The sequence below is a fragment of the Petromyzon marinus genome, chromosome 55 (assembly GCF_048934315.1).
Source record: "Petromyzon marinus isolate PM22_M1 ecotype Great Lakes invasive population chromosome 55, UKy_Petmar_22M1.pri1.0, whole genome shotgun sequence".
Lineage (NCBI taxonomy): Eukaryota > Metazoa > Chordata > Hyperoartia > Petromyzontiformes > Petromyzontidae > Petromyzon > Petromyzon marinus.
The window spans coordinates 11,194,765-11,212,754 of record NC_133721.1 but is presented as its reverse complement, the minus strand read 5'-3'; the positions used below and the strand labels follow the sequence as shown (position 1 = coordinate 11,212,754).

The 17,990-nt window shown below is 51.1% G+C and overlaps 1 protein-coding gene across 1 annotated transcript in view; it reads left to right on the top strand.

The window, feature by feature from the left end:
• The first annotated feature begins 8,279 nt into the window (after positions 1–8,279).
• The window catches only part of LOC116954507 (uncharacterized), a 32,840-nt gene continuing 23,129 nt past the window's right edge, over positions 8,280–17,990 (top strand). Inside the window, exons 1-2 of the mRNA XM_076052352.1 lie at positions 8,280–8,405; positions 10,872–11,026. Coding sequence (XP_075908467.1) covers positions 8,373–8,405; positions 10,872–11,026 — 188 coding nt within the window. The 5' untranslated portion in view covers positions 8,280–8,372. The remainder of the gene's footprint in view (positions 8,406–10,871; positions 11,027–17,990) is intronic.

Below are 17,990 nucleotides of genomic sequence, written 5' to 3'. Positions count from 1 at the left end.
AAAATAAAATAAAATATTTCGCTCCGGATGACCACTGCAAAGTATTATCTGTAATTTTGATTTAGTGTGCTGATCTTAAAGGTGCATTGAAAAATGTGATACTCCGACTGATGCTCCTGTTGTTTGTGGAGTAACTCATGCAGCCAGCTGTGGCTCTAGGGTTTGGTGTTACATGTTATTTATGTAGTTCATTGTTAAAAATTCGGTCACAGTTCCTATGATCACTGTTACATTGCATTTATGGCTTTATTTTGGTGATTTCTAAAAGTTTTTTGGTTTGGCCATGTTTTTGTTTATTGTAGTACGGAGTTAGACTGATGGCCTTAATCTTAGTTGTCTTGTTGTTGTTGTTGTTGTTTAACTTGCATCCCACTGGGATTTTTGCACACAGCGTTGGTGTACGGTGCTTTTTTCATGAATATTTTGATGTTTTTTTCTGGATTTTCTGTTTGCACATGCACAAAGTCACTTTAAGATGTTTTCTTGTTCGTGTTTTTGTTTTTTTGTTTGTTGCGGTTGCACCCGATTCAAGAGCCGAATGGCTCACAGGGCTATACCAAAATAAATGAAACTATGAAACTATAATGTGTGTGCCAGTGGGAAAAAAATAATAATCCCTGGCAACGCTCGCCATTGCTGGGATCCATTACCATTGTTGTTGGTTATCGATGTGGCTAACTTACAGCTTTGAGTGTAAACAAACCAGGCCCATCAGGAGTCCTTGTGCAATGCGCTAACCGCTGTGCCACCCCCACGAACCAAAGACAAAGATCCCCCGTGTAGCCTTGGACTGTCTGTTGGGGGCAAGTGCTGTTTGCGAACAACTTTGAGGTTTTAAAACTTCGTAGTAGTGTAGGCTTTCGCGACCAATGCTATCCATAAAAGAGGTTTTTTGGGGGGGTTAGATCGCGGAAATATACAAATGTGCCGTTAAACCCGCCACCACCCGACAACAGCCACTCAGTAAGGTTTGTCAAGTTCATTGGGTCTTGCGGTAAACTCACGTAGATGGGTTCAAAGAAAATAACAAAAAAACAACGCCGTTTCGATCGCAACACAAGCGTTCTTCCTGACGACGAACGCTTGTGTTGCGATCGAAACGTCGTGGTTTATTGTAATTTTCTTTTAACCTATCGACGTGACTTTACCGAAAGACCCAAAGAATATGAATTCCTGCAGTCACGAAAGCTTGAAGTCAATATTTGAGGTTTGTCACGTGAACAAAACGTGCCAATTCATTACTCGTACAGCCACACACCGGGTTGTGTGCTTGAGAGTAAACTCACTCCAACACTCGAATTGTTAATGCTGTGCGTTTACTCTCCAACACAGCGGTGAGCCGAACGAGTCACGAATTGGCCACGTTCTGTTTACGTGACAAACCCTTACTGGTTGGCTGTGTCGGGTGGTGGCGGGTTTAACGACACATTTACATATTTACGCGATCTAACCCCCCAAAAAACAACTCTTATTATGGACAACCTATGAAGGCTGGCACGACGCACGAGGGGCTGGTGGAGCCAACATCACACGGGGCCACCTTTGTTTTGCCTGCACTCACGTTTACGCATCGGTACGAGGCCCTCGGAAGCTGAGCCGACCCGAGCAGGAGGGAGGAGGGAGAGGAGGCCCAGATGATCGCCACTATGATTGGTCGAGGCCGCGAATCAAACGCGGGTGCCATCGGGTGCGATGAGCTAACCGCGAAGCCGCCGCTTGCACGCTCGCAAGAACGGAAACAGGTGCTGATGTTGGCATCAGCAGTGATGCTCAATGTGACCACCCCCCCCCGCCCCCCCCCCCCCGCCGTATCACTTCCCTCCACCTCCCCATCCACCCTCACCTCTTCCCGCATTTAGACATCACTAAGAGGCTCCGCGTAAACGTTAGAAACCGCGGTGGTGTTGTTTTTTTTTGGGGGGGGTGGGGGTGGGAGGGGTTCCCCCCCCCCGCCCCCACCCCCTTAAACTCAAACTTTTCTCTAACCTAACAAAAAAAAGCGGTGGAACTTTACCTCGCCGGGTGACAACTCGCAGGAGGCCAGGAGAGCCACGTGCTCGGTTGCAGCCGACGCAATTTCTGTGAAATTATTTCATGGGCTTCGCCTTGTCCCGGCGTGGAGATCCCTGCGATGGGATTTGCGTACAAAGGGACCCCCCCCCCCACCACCCCACCCACCCCACCCCCGTGTCGCCTGAACACATTGCTGGAGCAGGCTCCATACTCTTTTTGTTATTTCGCTAAAGTCACGTAGGTAGAAGCATAATAGTTCGCGACGTTTCGATCGCAACACAAACGATCGTGAAACCACAGCAAGAAAAAAAAAACTGCTGACGTCAATGTTCTTGCTGTGGTTGTTCCCACCCGATGACGATTTTGCTCGTGTCGCGATCGAAACGTCGCGAACTATTATTTTTCTACCCACGTGAACTTCACCGAAAGAACCAAAGAGTATGGATCCCTGCGGTCACGAAAGCTTCGAATCAGGAGCAAGCTCTGTTCAGCGTTGTGTGGAAACCATCACAGCGATGCAGTGGGTCGGGATGGGCCGGCACCGCGCACGGCACGGCCCAATCCTCGTAGCGATGTCTACACGTCGCGCCGGGTACTCGTTTGAGGCCGAGTAGACCTAGGGGATGGCCCCAGGGCCGGTTTCAAAATGTAACCGTCACCGGTTGTTGGTGGTCCGTGAGCGGGGAGTCGAATTCGGGGAGTCGCGCGCGCGTGTGGGGGTTTGTGGCGCTTCACACGGCGCGTTTCGGCTCCCTGGTCGGGTTGACGCGGGAGCGTTGCGGCTCGGAAGGTGTCCGGTTTGTCTGCGACAGTGGGGGCCTGATTGTGACAACAACAACAGCAGCAGCAGCAGCAGCCATTCGCCACTAAGTGGCGGCTACGTCACTACGGAGTTCGTGGCACCACACAACTTCCCAACACCCACAACCATCACCACCACCACCACCCACAACCATCACCACCACCACCCACAACCATCACCACCCACAACCATCACCATCACCACCACCCACCACCAACACCACCACAACTATCACCCACCACTACCCACCACCACCGCCACCACCCACCACCAACATCACCACCCACCAACACCACCACAACTATCACCCACCACTACCCACCACCACCGCCACCACCCACCAACACCACCACAACCATCACCCACCACTAACAGCGAAAGTGCCTGTGCAGAGTAACTGTTAACCTGTACAAACACAAGCGCTGTACAGCTCATCGGATTCCTGCAGTGTAAATAAATAAATATTCTGATTCTGTACGGAGGACCGGTCCCCCCCCCCTTGCACCGTGACCGCGAAACGTCGAGTAGAAAGTTGGGCAATTAGCTCCGGAACACCTCCTCGCCCCGACTTCCACAATTCGGGTGGGCGCGCACCTGCCACTCGGCCACGATTACTCAATGCGTTGTGCCATCGAGCACTGTGGGTTTTCAACGGGGGGGGTACACGGACCTGGGGGGGGGGGGTAGTTGGGGGGGGACACACGTGTCAATGTCCCAGGGGATGAGGGGGGTGGTGACTGATGCGGTGATTTATAAACGTGTGGTATTATTATTATAGATCGCGCGTGTGAGAGTTGATCGGTCGCGACGCTTCGAGTCTGCCGTGAGCAAAATGACGACGACGATATTCCAATGCGTGTTTGGTCACGTGGAACTATTTTTTTTAATTACGCGCAAATACCTTTCTAAACACATTGATGGCAAACAATGGTTTCGGTTTTCCAAGAGAATATGTGGCGAGCGCGAACCGAGCACGTCCAGCGCGCGTTAGCCAGCGCGTCCGTTGGCGTTGTTATTTTTTTCATTCGCCTGCAGCTACCTGGCGAGTTGGGATACACCTCGCAAAATCGGACAACCGGGTTTACAATATTGACGATTCGATATTCATTACGCGCTGGTTCTTCACGTCTGCATATGTAGATGCCACTGGTTATTCACGTTCATGCATATGTAGATGCCACTGGTTCTTCACGTGCATGCAGATGTAGATGCCACTGGTTCGTCACGTTCATGCAGACGTAGATGCCACTGGTTCTTCACGTTCTGTAGATGTAGATGCCACTGGTTCTTCACTTCATGCAGATGTAGATGCCACTAGTTCTTCAAGTTCTGCAGATGTAGATGCCACTGGTTCTTCACGTTCTGTAGATGTAGATGTCACTGGTTCTTCACGTTCTGTAGATGTATATGCCACTGGTTCTTCACGTTCTGCAGATGTAGATGCCACTGGTTCTTCACGTTCATGCACATGTAGATGCCACTGGTTCTTCGCGTTCTGCAGGTGTAGATGCCACTGGTTCTTCACGTTCATGCAGATGTAGATGCCACTGGTTCTTCACTTCATGCAGATGTAGATGCCACTGGTTCGTCACGTTCATGCAGACGTAGATGCCACTGGTTCTTCAAGTTCTGCAGATGTAGATGCCACTGGTTCTTCACGTTCTGCAGATGTAGATGCCACTGGTTCTTCACGTTCATGCATATGTAGATGCCACTGGTTCTTCACGTTCATGCAGATGTAGATGCCACTGGTTCTTCACGTTCATGCATATGTAGATGCCACTGGTTCTTCACGTTCATACATATGTAGATGCCACTGGTTCTTCACGTTCATGCAGATGTAATGCCACTGGTTCTTCACGTTTATGCAGATGTAGATGCCACTGGTTCTTCACGTTCATGCAGACGTAGATGCCACTGGTTCTTCACGTTCATGCAGATGTAGATCTCACTGGTTCTTCACGTTCATACATATGTAGCTGCCACTGGTTATTCACGTTCTGCAGATGTAGATGCCACTGGTTCTTCACGTTCATGCATATGTAGATGCCACTGGTTCTTCACGTTCATGCAGATGTAGATGCCACTGGTTCGTCACGTTCATGCAGACGTAGATGCCACTGGTTCTTCACTTCATGCAGATATAGATGCCACTGGTTCTTCACGTTCTGCAGATGTAGATGCCACTGGTTCTTCACGTTCTGTAGATGTAGATGTCACTGGTTCTTCAAGTTCTGTAGATGTATATGCCACTGGTTCTTTACGTTCTGCAGATGTAGATGCCACTGGTTCTTCACGTTCATGCAGATGTAGATGCCACTGGTTCTTCACGTTCATGCAGATGTAGATGCCACTGGTTCTTCACGTTCATGCAGATGAAGATGCCACTGGTTCTTCACGTTCATGCATATGTAGATGCCACTGGTTCTTCACGTTCCTACATATGTAGATGCCACTGGTTCTTCACGGTCATGCAGATGTAATGCCACTGGTTCTTCACGTTAATGCAGACGTAGATGCCACTGGTTCTTCACGTTCATGCAGATGTAGATGCCACTGGTTATTCACGTTCATACATATGTAGCTGCCACTGGTTATTCACGTTCTGCAGATGTAGATGCCACTGGTTCTTCACGTTCATGCATATGTAGATGCCACTGGTTCTTCACGTTCATGCAGATGTAGATGCCACTGGTTCGTCACGTTCATGCAGACTAGATGCCACTGGTTCTTCACTTCATGCAGATGCCACTGGTTCTTCACGTTCATGCAGATGTAGATGCCACCGGTTCTTCACGTTCTGCAGGTGTAGATGCCACTGGTTCTTCACGTTCATGCAGATGTAAATACCACTGGTTCTTCACGTTCATGCAGATGTAGATGCCACTGGTTCTTCACGTTCATGCATATGTAGACGCCACTGGTTCTTCACGTTCATACATATGTAGATGCCACTGGTTCTTCACGTTCATGCAGATGTAATGCCACTGGTTCTTCACGTCCATGCAGATGTAGATGCCACTGGTTCTTCACGTTCATGCAGACGTAGATGCCACTGGTTCTTCACGTTCATGCAGATGTAGATGCCACTGGTTCTTCACGTTCATGCAGATGTAGATGCCACTGGTTCTTCACGTTCATGCAGATGTAGATGCCACTGGTTCTTCACGTTCTATAGATGTAGATGCCACTGGTTCTTCACGTTCATGCAGATGTAGATGCCACTGGTTCTTCACGTTCTATAGATGTAGATGCCACTGGTTCTTCACGTTCTACAGATGTAAATGCCACTGGTTCTTCACGTTCTACAGATGTAGATGCCACTGGTTCTTCACGTTCTACAGATGTAGATGCCACTGGTTCTTCACGTTCTACAGATGTAGATGCCACTGGTTCTTCACGTTCTACAGATGTAGATGCCACTGGTTCATACAGACGTAGATGCCCTCACCACCATATATTGAGCGGCCGTTGAACTTACGACTATCGTCCCGAACAGGCAACTGGACATACGGACCCGGGGTTTGTTCGTATCTCTGAAAGTTCGTGCGTCGATGTGTTCGTAAGTAGAAGAGTCCCCGGCGTCTGAGCCATCAGTCCACGCCGCTGGGACATCGCGTCGACGTTTCCGCTCCGCGTCCTCTTGCAGGAAAGCCACGTGGAGTCCAGGCAGCACGACTCATTTCCAGCAGGCGGCTCCTGCCAACTGTTCTGAGCAGTTGGGGGGGGGGGGTGTGGAAAGGTGGTGGGGTAGGGGGGGTCGCGACGTTGCCTTTTGTGATTCCCAACCGAGTCAAAGACAAAGATCCCCCGTATAGCCTCAACAGACTATAGGGGCAAGTGCTGTTAACGAGTTGCACCTATGAAGGCCGGCGCGGCACACGAGGGGGTTGGTGACCAACATCACGCCCAGCCGCCTTTGTCTCCCCAGTGGCGATGTTGACACACCGCACCAGGTACTCATTTTAGTCGACCTGGGGGGGGGGGGGGGCGAGCACCGGTTCGGATAATCGTCACCGGCGTTGGTGGCCGTGAGCGAGGAATCGAACTCGGGTCGCCGGGTTCGTAGCGCAGCGTAGCGCTCACCACTGCACCGCCGAACTTAACGCACACAAACACATCGAGCGACTAACTCGGAGACGATCCGACTTGGAGGCACTTGTTTATTCAGCGAGCACCATCGGCATTAACACACTTCACATTTGGTCCGCGATATTGTCAGAACAGTTGGTGGGCTGCCTGACTAGCGGCGCCCCGAGAATGGTGGAAGACGGAGATGACGACGAGACGAATGGCAACGGTGGACTTGAGCAGTACCTCGGGGATCATCCCACCTCCAGCCCCCGCTGGGAGTCTAAGACAGGGGGCTGTCTTAGACTCCCAGCGCTGCCTCGCTCAGCCCTCGCCACGCCGCCGCCTCTCTGGAGGCTTCCCGATGGGCCTCCTCTGTGACCTTTCCCCTCGATGTCCGCCCCTCTCGTGTCTCTCATGGCCGACTGACGACAGTACTGACAGTACACCGCAGGTCCTCTTTTAGTGCCGTCATCTAGCGCTATGCCACTGCACCCACAACACCAACACGTGCAAACAAATCCATCAGAGGACTTCCCCCGCGAGGACGAATGCGAGATGTTCGCCTCTGCGCCACGGACCCGCGCGCACAATGAGATGAAGACGAAGATCAGCCCACGTGGAGCATCGACGGACTGTCGGGGCAAGTGCTGTTAGCGAGGAGCAACCTGTGAAGGCCGGCACGGTGGTACACGGTGGCTAGGAGATGTTAACTCCCTCGCCTGGCGTGCAGGAAGTCGGGGGTTCCATCGCGACCCTGCAGCCTGCTGCTGCTGTATATTTGGAGTTTGCGTCTCTCTCTCTCTCATCATCATCACGGTGGCTAGGAGATGTTAACTACCGCGCCTGGCATGCAGGAAGTCGGGGGTTCCATCGCGAACCTGACGCCTGCTGCTGCTGTATATTTGGAGTTTGCGTCTCGCTCTCTCCCCTTGGTCGCGGGGTTGGACGGGACGTACAACCTCCAGCGGATTTCTATTCAACAAAAGGTCGCCCAAGTGAGGAGTGGAACGCGTGAGACTGCCACCAATGTTGCCCTCCAACAAACATCTGTCGCGCGTGTAAGACAATCAACCAATCAATGGGTTTCAACCCACCCACCCCCCCCCGTCCCCTGGCTAATACAACCTATTCTGATGTTTTCCTACTTCTGATATTAGCAAATAAAACACGAAAGAAACCCCCCCAAAAAAGGGGGGGGGTGCCCACGACATCTGTCGCGCGCCCTTCCGTTTGCGGCGACCGCTGCCTCGGCCGCCGCGTCTGCGACGGTTCGGGTCCCATACCCGGCCCAGCTAGCCCCCCGCCCCCCGCCCCCGCCCCCCGCCCCCGCCCCTCTGTTCCAAACTCTTATTCCTCTTTATTGCAAGGTGGGAGGGGGGCGAGTCGCTGTCGCGTCTACCATAAATAGCGTGGGGAGGTGGCCGTGGGGGCAGATCGGGCTGCGGGTAACGGGACCCAGGGACCGTGGAGCCACTGCCCTGCGATGGACGGGGATCAGGGGACAAGCAGCGAGACGGTGAGGGCTCAGCCCCCCCCCCCTCCCCCCCCCCGATGTAGGCTGGACCCAACTGCAGGCGCTTCGTCGGCTCCAGACGTATGGGGGGGGGGCAGATGCGGTGGTCAACACCATGGAGTTTGTGTGTTCTAAGCCCTGTTCTGTAGGGTGTGAGAGTGAGTGGAGTTTGTGTGTTCTAACCCCTGTTCTGTAGGGTGTGAGAGTGAGTGGAGTTTGTGTGTTCTAAACCCTGTTCTGTAAGGTGTGAGAGTGAGTGGAGTTTGTGTGTTCTAACCCCTGTTCTGTAGGGTGTGAGAGTGAGTGGAGTTTGTGTGTTCTAGTTCCTGCTCTGTAGGGTGTGAGAGTGTGTGGAGTTTGTGTGTTCTAGTTCATGTTCTGTAGGGTGTGAGAGTGAGTGGAGTTTGTGTGTTCTAACACCTGTTCTGTACGGTGTGAGAGTGAGTGGAGTTTGTACTCACCCCCCTTTTCTGCAGTGTGGCAGTATGAGTGTATGGAGTGTGTATGTTCGTCCTGCCCACTTATAAAATAATTCTCCCACCCGCTCATCCACTTACTCATCCACCCATAAATTAATTCACCCACCCGCTCATCTGTTCACTCAACCACCCATAAATTAATTCACCTCCCCGCTCACCCACCCACTTACAAATGTATCCATTCACTCACACACTCACTCATCCATTCACTCACACACTCACTCATCCATTCACTCACACACTCACTCATCCATTCACTCACTCACACACTCACTCATCCATTCACTCACACACTCACCCATTCACTCACTCATCCATTCACTCATTCGCACACTCACTCATTCACTCACTCACTCACACACTCATCCATTCACTCACTCACTCATCCATTCACTCACTCTCTCACACACTCATCCATTCACTCACTCACTCATCCATTCACTCACTCGTCCATTTGCCAAGTCGCTGAGTAGCTCACCCACCCACTCACTCACCCAGTCGCTCAACCCAACCCACCGCCACCACCATCATCACCACCACCACCATCCCCACCACCACCATACCCACCATCATCATCACACCATCACTACCATCATCATTACCACCACCACAATCATCACCACCATCACCACCACCATCACCACCATCACCACCACAATCATCACCACCATCACCACCACCATCCACCACCATCACCAACATCACCACCATCACCACGATCATCATCACCACCATCATCATCAACAACAACCGCCATTCGCCACCAAGTGGCAGTGACGTCACCACGACGCTTGTGCCAGGCCATGTGCACCTTGAGGCCACGTGAAGTGTCGAACGCCCGCTGGCAGGAGGTCACGGGGCAGACCGAGGTGCCACGGGTCGACTGACTGAGATGACTGAGATGACTGAGATGACTGGCTGATGCACCACCTGTGCCCCCTACTGTGCCAACCTGCTGTGCTTTAGCCACCCGGCGCTCCGCTCGTTGTTGTGAGCGTCGCTCCTCCGCCCTCCGTTGTTGTTGGAGGGCGACTGCCTCCAACTGCCCAGTAGCGTCCTTCACGAGCCTCCTCCACAGAGGCCGATATTGACACCGCTGGTACCAGTCATCGGCAAGTCCACTCAGCTCCACGTCCTCCTGTACCACATCACTCCATCTCTTCTCTAGCCCGTGCCGCGCCCGTTTAGCCCCCTCAATCCGACCGAACAAAAGCTGTTTCGGCATGCGGTGGCTGGGCGTGAGGCCTACATGACCCAGCCATCGCAGCCTTGCCCGCCGGAGGAGCTCACCGATGGGACCTTGCCCAGATCTTTCAAGGATTTGTGAGCTCCTCACACAATCCAGTCTGGTTAAACCCAGGATGGATCGTAGGCAGGCCAGCCTAAATGTTTCTAACCGGCGAAGATGCTCCATTAGGGGGGTCCACGTTTCGCAAGCGTAGAGAAGGGAGGGAATGACCGTGGCCGAGAAGACCTGAAGCTTAGTGCGGAGTGACAGACCAGGTAGCTTCCACACAGCGTTACGCAACCGATGAAAAGATAATGCCGCTCGACTGATTCGGAGTGAGACCTCTGCTGTTAAACTGGAGCCGGTCATAAGCACACTGACCAGGTATGGGAAACTCTCCACTCTCTCCACAACTCCCCCATCACCGATTGGGAGTTGTGGGGGTGGAGTGTCCATCATCATCACCACCATCATCACCGCCACCCCCAGGCTTTACCGAATGTCTCACCCTCCGTGCAACACAACACCACCATGACCACCACCATGACCACCACCATCACCACCACCATCACCACCACCATCACCACCATGACCACCACCATCACCACCACCAGGCTTTTACCGAATGTCTCACCCTCCGTGCAACACACCACCACCATGACCACCACCATTACCACCACCACCATGACCACCATCACCACCACCATCACCACCACCAGGCTTTTACCGAATGTCTCACCCTCCGTGCAACAACCCTGGCAGGAGTGCGCGTGGGACACGGACGATGGCGCCGCTCACCCCAACGAGACTCGCCTCGGGATCCTCCTGCGTTCGGCGAGTTCCGAGGGCCACTCCACCATCCGGCACCAGCTGCTCAGCGTGGTGGACAACGCTCCACACAGCCAGACGCACCTGCAGTGAGTGAGACTCGAACCACGCACAAAGAGAAAGACAAAGATCCCCCGTGTAGCCTCCGCAGGCTGTTGTTTGTCCCCGCCGCACCTCTGGTGAGCGCGGTTGGCCACGTGTGGTGTGAAAGAAGTTCAACATGCGTGCATAGACTCACACAGAGACCCATAGACTCACGCAGAGACCCATGGACTCACACAGAGACCCATAGATTCACACAGAGACCCATAGACTCACACAGAGACCCCGTAGACTCACACAGAGACCCATAGACTCACACAGAGACCCGTAGACTCACACAGAGACCCATAGACTCACACAGAGACCCATGGACTCACACAGAGACCCGTAGATTCACACAGAGACCCATAGACTCACACAGAGACCCATAGACTCACACAGAGACCCATATACTCACACAGAGACCCGTAGACTCACACAGAGACCCATAGACTCACACAGAGACCCATAGACTCACACAGAGACCCATAGACTCACACAGAGACCCATAGACTCACACAGAGACTCATAGACTCACACAGAGACCAGTAGACTCACACAGAGACCCATAGACTCACACAGAGAGCCATCGACTCACACAGAGACCCAACGACGCAAACAGAGTCCCATATACTCGCATAGAGCCCCATATATGCACACAGAGACCCATAGACTCACACAGAGACATATGGACTCACACAGAGACCTATAGACTCACACAGAGACCCATAGACTCACACAGAGACCCATAGACTCACACAGAGACCCATAGACTCACACAGAGACCCATAAACTCGCACAGAGATCCATAGACTCACACAGAGACCCATAGACTCGCACAGAGACCCATAGACTCACACAGAGACCCATAAACTCGCACAGAGACCCATAGACTCACACAGAGACCCATAGACTCACACAGAGACCCATAGACTCACACAGAGACCCATAGACTCGCACAGAGACCCATAGACTCACACAGAGACCCATAGACTCGCACAGAGACCCATAGACTCACACAGAGACCCATAGACTCACACAGAGACCCATAGACTCACACAGAGACCCATAGACTCACACAGAGACCCATAGACTCACACAGAGACCCATAGACTCGCACAGAGACCCATAGACTCACACAGAGACCCATAGACTCGCACAGAGACCCATAGACTCACACAGAGACCCATGGACTCACACAGAGACCCATAGACTCACACAGAGACCCATAGTTTGCTGTCCTTCCCCCGGCACCGATTAGCGCAGTTCGCTACGAAGGAGGTTCAACATACATACGGAGAAAATGTTGTTAGCGAGAGGCACCTATGAAGGCCGGCACGTTCCATGGTGACGAGATGTTAACTACCTCGCCTGGTAAACAGGTGGTCGTGGGTTCGATCCCGACCCTGACGCCTGCTGCTGTATATTTGGAGTTGATGGTGTCTCTCTTTCTCCCCGTGGTCGCGTGGATTTTCTCCGGGTCCTCCGGTATTTCCCTTCAAATTTAGAAACATCACGCGTTTAGGGTATTTGGGTGCTATCAGTTGCGGCGAGGTCGCTTCTGAAAAAAGGTTACACAGCTCAATGGGCAATACTTGGTTAAAATAAAGAAATATATTCTTTAATAGTTTTAGGGTGGCCAACACCACGCCCGGACGCCTTTGTCTCCCCAGTGGCGATGTTAACACATCGCACCAGATACTCATTTGAGGCTGAGTCGACCTAGGGGAGGCCCAGGACCGGATCAGATAATCGTCACTGGTGTTGGCCGTGAGCGGGAATCGAACCCGGGTCGCCAGGTTCATAGCGCAGCGCGCTAACCGCTACACTACCGCTACACAGTGACAACAACAACCGCCATTCGCCACTAAGTGGCGGTGACGTCACCACGACGCTTGTGCCAGGCCATGTGCCCCTTTAAGCTACGTGAAGTGTCGAACATCCGCTGGTAGGAGGTCACGGGCAGACCCAGGTGCCACGGGTCGACTGACTAAGATGGCTGGCTGATGCACCACCTGTGCCCCCTACTGTGCCAACTTGCTGTGCTTTAGCCACCCGGCGCTCCGCTCGTTGTTGTGAGCGTCGCTCCTCCGCCCTCTGTTGTTGTTGGAGGGCGACTGCCTCCAACTGCCCAGTAGCGTCCTTCACGAGCATCCTCCACAGAGGCCGATCTTGACACCGCTGGTACCAGTCATCGGCAAGTCCACTCAGCTCCACGTCCTCCTGTACCACATCACTCCATCTCTTCTCTAGCCCGTGCCGCGCCCGTTTAGCCCCCTCGATCCGGCCGAACAAAAGCTGTTTCGGCATGCGGTGGCTGGGCATGCGGGCTACATGACCCAGCCATCGCAGCCTTGCCTGCCGGAGGAGCTCACCGATGGGGCCTTGCTCAGATCTTTCAAGGATTTGTGAGCTCCACACACAATCCAGCCTGGTTAAACCCAGGATGGATCGTAGGCAGGCCAGCCTAAATGTTCCTAACCGGCGAAGATGCTCCATTATGGGGGTCCACGTTTCGCAAGCGTAGAGAAGGGAGGGAATGACCGTGGCCGAGAAGACCTGAAGCTTAGTGCGGAGCGACAGACCAGGTAGCTTCCACACAGCGTTACGCAACCGATGAAAATATATTGCCGCTCGACTGATTCGGAGTGAGACCTCTGCTGTTAAACTGGAGCCGGTCATAAGCACCTGCCCAGGTATGGGAAACTCTCCACACATTAACACTGTGACACACACACACAGTAACACACACAGTGACACACACACAGTGACACACAACAACCGCCATTCGCCACCAAGTGGCGGTGACGTCACCACGACGCTTGTGCCAAGCCATGTGCACCTTGTGTGTGTGTGTTACACACAGTAACACACACACACATAGTGACACACACACAGTGACACACACAGTGGCATACACAGTAACACACACACAATGACACACAGTGACACACACACTAACACACACAGTAACACACACACAGTAACACACACACAGTGACACACACACACAGTGACAGACACAGTAACACACACACACAGTGACACACACACAGTAACACACACACACAGTAACACACACACAGTGACACACACAGTGGCATACACAGTAACACAACAACAACAACCGCCATTCGCCACTAAGTGGCGGTGACGTCACCACGACGCTTGTGCCAGGCTATGTGCACCCTGAGGCTACGTGAAGTGTCGAACGCCCGCTGGCAGGAGGTCACTGGGCAGACCCAGGTGCCACGGGTCGACTGACTGAGATGACTGGCTGATGCACCACCTGTGCCCCCTACTGTGCCAACCTGCTGTGCTTTAGCCACCCGGCGCTCCGCTCGTTGTTGTGAGCGTCGCTCCTCCGCCCTCCGTTGTTGTTGGAGGGCGACTGCCTCCAACTGCCCAGTAGCATCCTTCACGAGCCTCCTCCACAGAGGCCGATCTTGACACCGCTGGTACCAGTCATCGGCAAGTCCACTCAGCTCCACGTCCTCCTGTACCACATCACTCCATCTCTTCTCTAGCCCGTGCCGCGCCCGCTTAGCCCCCTCAATCCGGCCAAACAAAAGCTGTTTCGGCATGCGGTGGCTGGGCATGCGGGCTACATGACCCAGCCATCGCAGCCTTGCCTGCCGGAGGAGCTCACCGATGGGACCCTGCCCAGATCTTTCAAGGATTTGTGAGCTCCTCACACAATCCAGTCTGGTTAAACCCAGGATGGATCGTAGGCAGGCCAGCCTAAATGTTTCTAACCGGCGAAGATGTTCCATTAGGGGGGTCCACGTTTCGCAAGCGTAGAGAAGGGAGGGAATGACCGTGGCCGAGAAGACCTGAAGCTTAGTGCGGAGCGACAGACCAGGTAGCTTCCACACAGCGTTACGCAACCGATGAAAAGATATTGCCGCTCGACTGATTCGGAGTGAGACCTCTGCTGTTAAACTGGAGCCAGTCATAAGCACACTGCCCAGGTATGGGAAACTCTCCACTCTCTCCACAACTGCCCCATCACCGATTGGGAGTTGTGGGGGTGGAGTGACCGATGGTACAAAATACCCAGGCAGGTGCTTAGTTTTGGTGGGGCTGATGGTAAGGCCCCATCTCTTAGTGGCACGCTCCAGTCTCAGCAGCAGCGTCTCCAACTCCTCCTCTGACTGAGCAGCTATTACCAAATCATCAGCATACATAACGTGGTTGAGCAATAGGGTAACAGTAACACACACACAGTGACACACACACTAACACACACAGTAACACACACACAGTAACACAAAGATAAAGATCCCCCATATAGCCTTAACAGACTGTAGGGGCAAGTGCTGTTACCTATACAGTAACACACACACAGTGACACACACACACAGTGACAGACACAGTAACACACACACAGTGACACACACAGTAACACACACAGTGACACACAGTGACACACACACGGTGATATACACACAGTGACACACACACAGTAACACACACACAGTAACACACACACAGTGACACACACACAGTAACACACACACAGTGACACACAGTGACACACACACGGTGATATACACAGTGACACACACAGACAGTAACACACACAGTGACACACACACAGTAACACACACACAGTAACATACACACAGTGACACACACACACACAGTAACACACACGCAGTAACATACACACAGTGACACACACACAGTAACACACACAGTGACACACAGTGACACACACACAGTGACACACACACAGTAGCACACACACAGTGACACACAGTGACACACACACGGTGATATACACACAGTGACACGCACACACAGTAACACACAGTGACACACACAGTGACACACACACAGTGACAGACACAGTAACACACACACAGTGACACACACACAGTAACACACACACACAGTGACACACAGTGACACACACACGGTGATATACACACAGTGACACGCACACACAGTAACACACACACAGTGACACACACACAGTAACACACACACAGTGACACACACGGTGATATACACACAGTAACACACACACAGTAACACACACACAGTAACACACAGTGACACACACACAGTGACAGACACAGTAACACACACACAGTGACACACACACAGTAACACACACACAGTGACACACAGTAACACACACACAGTAACACACACACAGTAACACACACACACACAGTGACACACACCAGGGACACCGGGTCAAATACCAGAGTCGCACCGAGCAATAGGGTCTCGATTCCGATGTAAAGCAGGCAGGAGGTTTAGTGGCTGTTGACTAGCTGGTGGTAACGGCTCGGGTTCGTGGTAGGGCTAGTTACTAGTGGTAACTAGTTACTAGTGGTTACTAGTTACTAGCTACTCGTGGTTACTAGTAACTAGTTACCAGTGGTTACTAGTTACTAGTGGTTACTAGTTACTAGCTACTAGTGGTTACTAGTTACTAGTGGTTACTCGCTACTAGTGGTTAATAGCTTCTAGTGGTTACTAGTTACTAGTGTTTACTAGTTACTAGTGGTTACTCGCTACGAGTGGTTACTAGCTACTAGTGGTTACTAGTTACTAGTGGTTACTAGTTACTAGTGGTTACTAGTTGTTACTAGCTACTAGTTGTTATTAGTTACTAGTGGTAACTAGTTACTAGTGGTTACTATTTACTAGTTACTAGTGGTTACTAGTGGTTACTAGTTACTAGTGGTTACTAGTTACTAGTGGTTACTAGTTACTAGCTACTAGTGGTTACTAGTTACTAGTGGTTACTAGCTACTAGTTACTAGTGGCTAGTAGTTACTAGTTGTTGCTAGCTACAAGTGGTTACTAGTTACTAGTTACTAGTGGTTACTAGCTACTAGTTACTAGTGGTTACTAGTTACTAGTTGTTACTAGTTACTAGCGGTTACTAGTTACTAGCTACTAGTGGTTACTAGTTACTAGTGGTTTATAGTTACTAGTTACTAGTAGTTACTAATTACTAGTGGTTACTAGCTACTAGTTACTAGTAGTTACACGTTACTAGTGGTTTCTAGTTAGTAGTTACTAGTGGTTACTAGTTACTAGTTGTTACTAGTTACTAGTTACTAGTGGTTACTAGTTACTAGTGCTTACTAGTTACTAGTGGTTACTAGTTACTAGTGGTTACTATCTACTAGTTGTTACTAGTTACTAATTGTTACTAGTTATTAGTGGGTACTAGCTACTAGTTGTTACTAGTTACTATTGGTTCCTAGTTACTAGTGGTTACTAGCTACTAGTTACTAGTGGTTACTAGTAACTAGTGGTTACTAGTTACTAGTAGTTACTAATTACTAGTGGTTACTAGCTACTAGTTACTAGTAGTTACTAGTGGTTACTAGTTACTAGTGGTTACTAGTTACTAATTCAAGTGGTTACTAGTTACTAGTGGTTACTAGTTACTAGTGGTTACTAGCTACTAGTTACTAGTGGTTACTAGTAGTTACTAGTTACTAGTTGTTACTAGTTACTAGTGGTTACTAGTAACTAGTAATTAGTGGTTACTAGTTACTAGTGGTTACTAGCTACTAGTTACTAGTGGTTACTAGTTACTAGTTGTTACTAGTTACTAGTGGTTACTAGTTACTAGTAGTTACTAGTTACTAGTGGTTACTAGTTACTAGTGATTACTAGTTACTAGTTGTTACTAGTGGTTACTAGTTACTAGTAGTTACTAGTTACTAGTGGTTACTAGTGGTTACTAGTTACTAGTGGTTACTAGTTACTAGTTACTAGTTGTTACTAGTTACTAGTGGTTACTAGTTACTAGTGGTTACTAGCTGCTAGTTACTAGTGGTTACTAGTTACTAGTGGTTACTAGTTACTAGTGGTTACTAGTTACTAGTTACTAGTGGTTACTAGTGGTTACTAGTTACTAGTGGTTACTAGTGGTTACTAGTTACTAGTTGTTACTAGTTGTTACTAGTTACTAGCTACTAGTTACTAGTGGTTACTAGT